This window comes from Centruroides sculpturatus, unplaced genomic scaffold (assembly GCF_000671375.1).
Source record: "Centruroides sculpturatus isolate CEXI.00-Female unplaced genomic scaffold, Cexi_2.0 scaffold2206, whole genome shotgun sequence".
NCBI classification, from domain to species: domain Eukaryota; kingdom Metazoa; phylum Arthropoda; class Arachnida; order Scorpiones; family Buthidae; genus Centruroides; species Centruroides sculpturatus.
This window is the reverse complement of record NW_019386319.1, coordinates 57,311-60,835: the sequence shown is the minus strand read 5'-3', so window position 1 is coordinate 60,835 and position 3,525 is coordinate 57,311. Positions and strand designations below refer to the sequence as shown.

At 31.4% G+C, this 3,525-nt stretch overlaps 1 protein-coding gene across 1 annotated transcript; it reads left to right on the top strand.

Moving 5' to 3' along the window:
* Positions 1-761: 761 nt before the first annotated feature.
* Positions 762-2,765, top strand: LOC111614540 (transcription factor Adf-1-like). Its single transcript, XM_023355915.1, has 4 exons — positions 762-1,123; positions 1,787-1,970; positions 2,115-2,225; positions 2,486-2,765. Exons 1-4 carry the CDS (start codon positions 961-963, stop codon positions 2,763-2,765), a joined length of 738 nt encoding a protein of 245 aa, XP_023211683.1. The 5' UTR covers positions 762-960.
* Positions 2,766-3,525: the final 760 nt, after the last annotated feature.

The window sequence follows — 3,525 nt, the reverse complement described above, 5'->3', positions numbered from 1 at the left end:
TTCCTAAAACAAAAGCTTAAAAAAATACCACAACTCACACCTTGCAATTAAAAACGCAGACGAACTCATAAAAGAACTAAACAAAATTAATATAGAAGAAAAGTATAGAATAGCCAGCCTCGACATAGTTGATAAGTACCCATCAATAACTTGGTATCTAATAAAAGAAAACTTTAATAACCTAGACTTCAACAAAGAAATAATAGACTTAATAGAATTTACATACAGAAGTAACTATTTCGAAACCAATGGAGAATACTATACTCAGACAGATGGGATAAGTATGGGATCAGTGATCGGCCCAAAACTTGTTGAATTAATTATGATAGACATAGATAATATAATATGTAATATACCAGGAATAAAATTCTACAAAAGATACGTTGACGACATCTTAATAATATATGACGAAACAGAAATTAATATAGAAGATATTGACAAGCAGACAAATAGTATACACAAAGTAATGAAATTTAAAATAGAGACCGAAGATATAACAAGACAAAACATTAACTACCTAGATATTACAATAACAAGATCAAAACAACATCTCGAATATAGAACATTCAAGAAAGCGAGCTCTAACAAAGTAACAATAAGGTATCAATCAAAAATTCCATCATATGTTAAGTATAATATATATATAAAATGTAATACGACAAAATCATAAACCGGACAAGCCAAGAAGCATATATAAAACGAAGACCTAATGGAATTAAGGAAGAAGTTTCTTCTACTGTGTTTCCCCGAAAATAAAGCTTAGTTCACACTGAGCGCGATTCGCTAGCGAAAGCGAAAAACAGAGCGAATAACACGTCAGACATGACGTCGTTTCCGGCGAATTTTACCATTTCGCGAATCGCTTCGAAGTTCGGAACTGTCGAGCTTTTTCGCTAGCGAAAAAGTTTCGCCACCAATCAGATTCCCTCTAGTTGTCACGTGGTTCTTGTTGTTTTCAACATGGCGACACAAGCTTCTTCTCGGTGTAAAGTAAATATAGAACAACTTTTAGAAGAAATGGAAGATGCTCCATTTTTATATACAAAAATGGATCGGAGATACAAAGACGTCGATTTGAAGGAAAATCGGTGGAAGTTGATTGCGGAGCGTGTTAATTTGACAGGTGAGTAAAGTTTCTTTGTACTTGTAGTTAAGCCTACCATAAACTATTCGGTATAAAATGAACAATCAAATTTGAAGCACGTGCATTTGTATATTATTTCTTATTAATAACCTAAATCATTTATTTAAATAAGATTATTTGGGTTTTAAACATATAAAATTTGCTGTTATTTAACTTAGCAAAGTTAGCAAACTTTGCTAAGTTATGATATGAGAAAAATATCATAACTTGAATATTAACCAAAGAGTTTAAGCAATATTTTGATAGCGATACATTTAAATATCAAAACATTCTAAAAATATTTAACACGTGATAGTTACTAACAACAAATATGATTGTGAAACATTGAGGGGTGGTTTTTTGTAATTATTAAATGTAAATTAAATTAATCAGCTGCAGTCCCCAAGAATACATTTATAAAAACCTTTTAAGTAGAATTTAAGACAAATTTAACAACAAGTTTACAAACCTAGCATACATAAATCATTAAAAACAAAAAATACCCATACAAAGTACAGAATGGCAAAATACCACTGTATATTGAATGAATGTCTTGTAAGAGTTTAATTGTATTTTATTAAGAAACAATGCTGTTAATTTTAATTGATTATTATTTATAAATATTTTAACATGGAATTTTGTTTTTCTGTTATTATTTTGAAGTTGAAGAAGTAAAGAAGAAATGGAAGAATCTTGTAGATACCTACAGGAAAGAAAAAAAAACTATAGATGAAAAAACAAGAAGTGGTGCTGGTGTGGATGACCTCCACAATTGTAAGTGGAAATGGTTTCCTCAAATGCACCTACTAATGAATATAGTCAATGGACAGGATGAACAATTTTCACAGTATGTAACAGAAATATATTATTAAATATTATAATGAATAATGATACAAGACAATAAAAAGTCATAGTTTAAAACAAATTTTTTTAAAGTTGAAAAATAATCTACATAAAACTTCACTTATATATTTTTTCTTTATTTTAATAGAACTTGTAGCAATATTTCATTAAATGATGGCCTACAAAGTGAAGATTTGGAAGAGATGTGTCCTGTCCAGGTGTCTTATCCAGGAAGTCCAAATTTTCAAAGTCTTTCAATGTAATATATTGTTTTGTTCTATCCAAAAGTTAATATATGGTTTATATGTTGTTAGTAAATTAATCATTCCTTATCTCAAGTTATTTAATAATAATGTTAAGTGCCCTACATACATCAAATATTTTTCCTTTAGTTTATGCCTGTATTCTTAAGTCTACATTTATGTTTTAATTTTATTATTTGTAGTTTAATTTTTTCATCTACTATGTATAGCCTATATATATATATTTCAGTTTCATTTATATATTTATAATTTTTAGGGATATTTCAAAAGATATACCATGCACATCATCATCATCATCTACAGCAGAATTCTCAACATTACCAAAGCGTAGAAAAAAAAGTAAGGAACAAGATGATGTGCACAATTTAATCCAAATGACAGAGACAATGGTAAATCGTCAACAAAAAGAAGATGAACTATACCATTATTGTGTCAGTTTAGCTGACAGATTAAGAAATCTTAGTCCACAAAAGCGAGCAGAGGCTCGTTTTAAGATAAAGGAAATTATGTATAACATTACAAAAGAACATTCATAAATNGCGTGGATAAAGTTGTTTTTTAATTAAAAGAGAGATTTTTCTCTTTACATATATATAAGAATTTTGTTGAAAAAATTAAAATAAATACAGTATGACATTTTGGAGGACCATCTATCGACATAAATCTAATTTAAGCCTCCCGCCATCATCTGATTGGTTAAAAAAATTAATATTCCTAATTGGCTCACGTCAGAAAAAAGTAGGCGTGACTTCTGTAAATTACACTATCGCGAGTGCTCCAATGTGACCCGGAAAAGTGAGTCTCGTCATCAATCTAACGGTCCTTGTCTGACTACTTTTTCTGAGATCAAAAAGCCTTTATTTAAATCTTAAATAGAAAAAATACAAATAATTAAATAGGTAACAATAAGATCGATACCGAGACATGGGCTTGGTTTGCCAACTTGGGTGCTACAAGTGGTAATAAGTAGAGCAAGATCCGAGTTAACATGGGCTCAGTGCCAGCCAAAGATATATACAGAGTAAGGTGTTATTCGCGGTTATATACATGGGCTCTGTTGCCTGCCAGGTAAGAAACAAAGTTTGCGCGGACATGGGCACGTATGCCAGCTGGATTACGCGACAGAGTGAGTTCTGTTGTTGGTCGATGGGAGTAGAGCTGATCTTCGTTGTTGTCGCTGACGGTGGTCTTCGATGTGCTGCCTGTAGATGTCGGCACTCCACCTGATCGCATCGCTCACCATCAGTTTTGTCATAAGCCTCGAGTAGCTACGTTTTATCCCCAGTCGTTGTAATG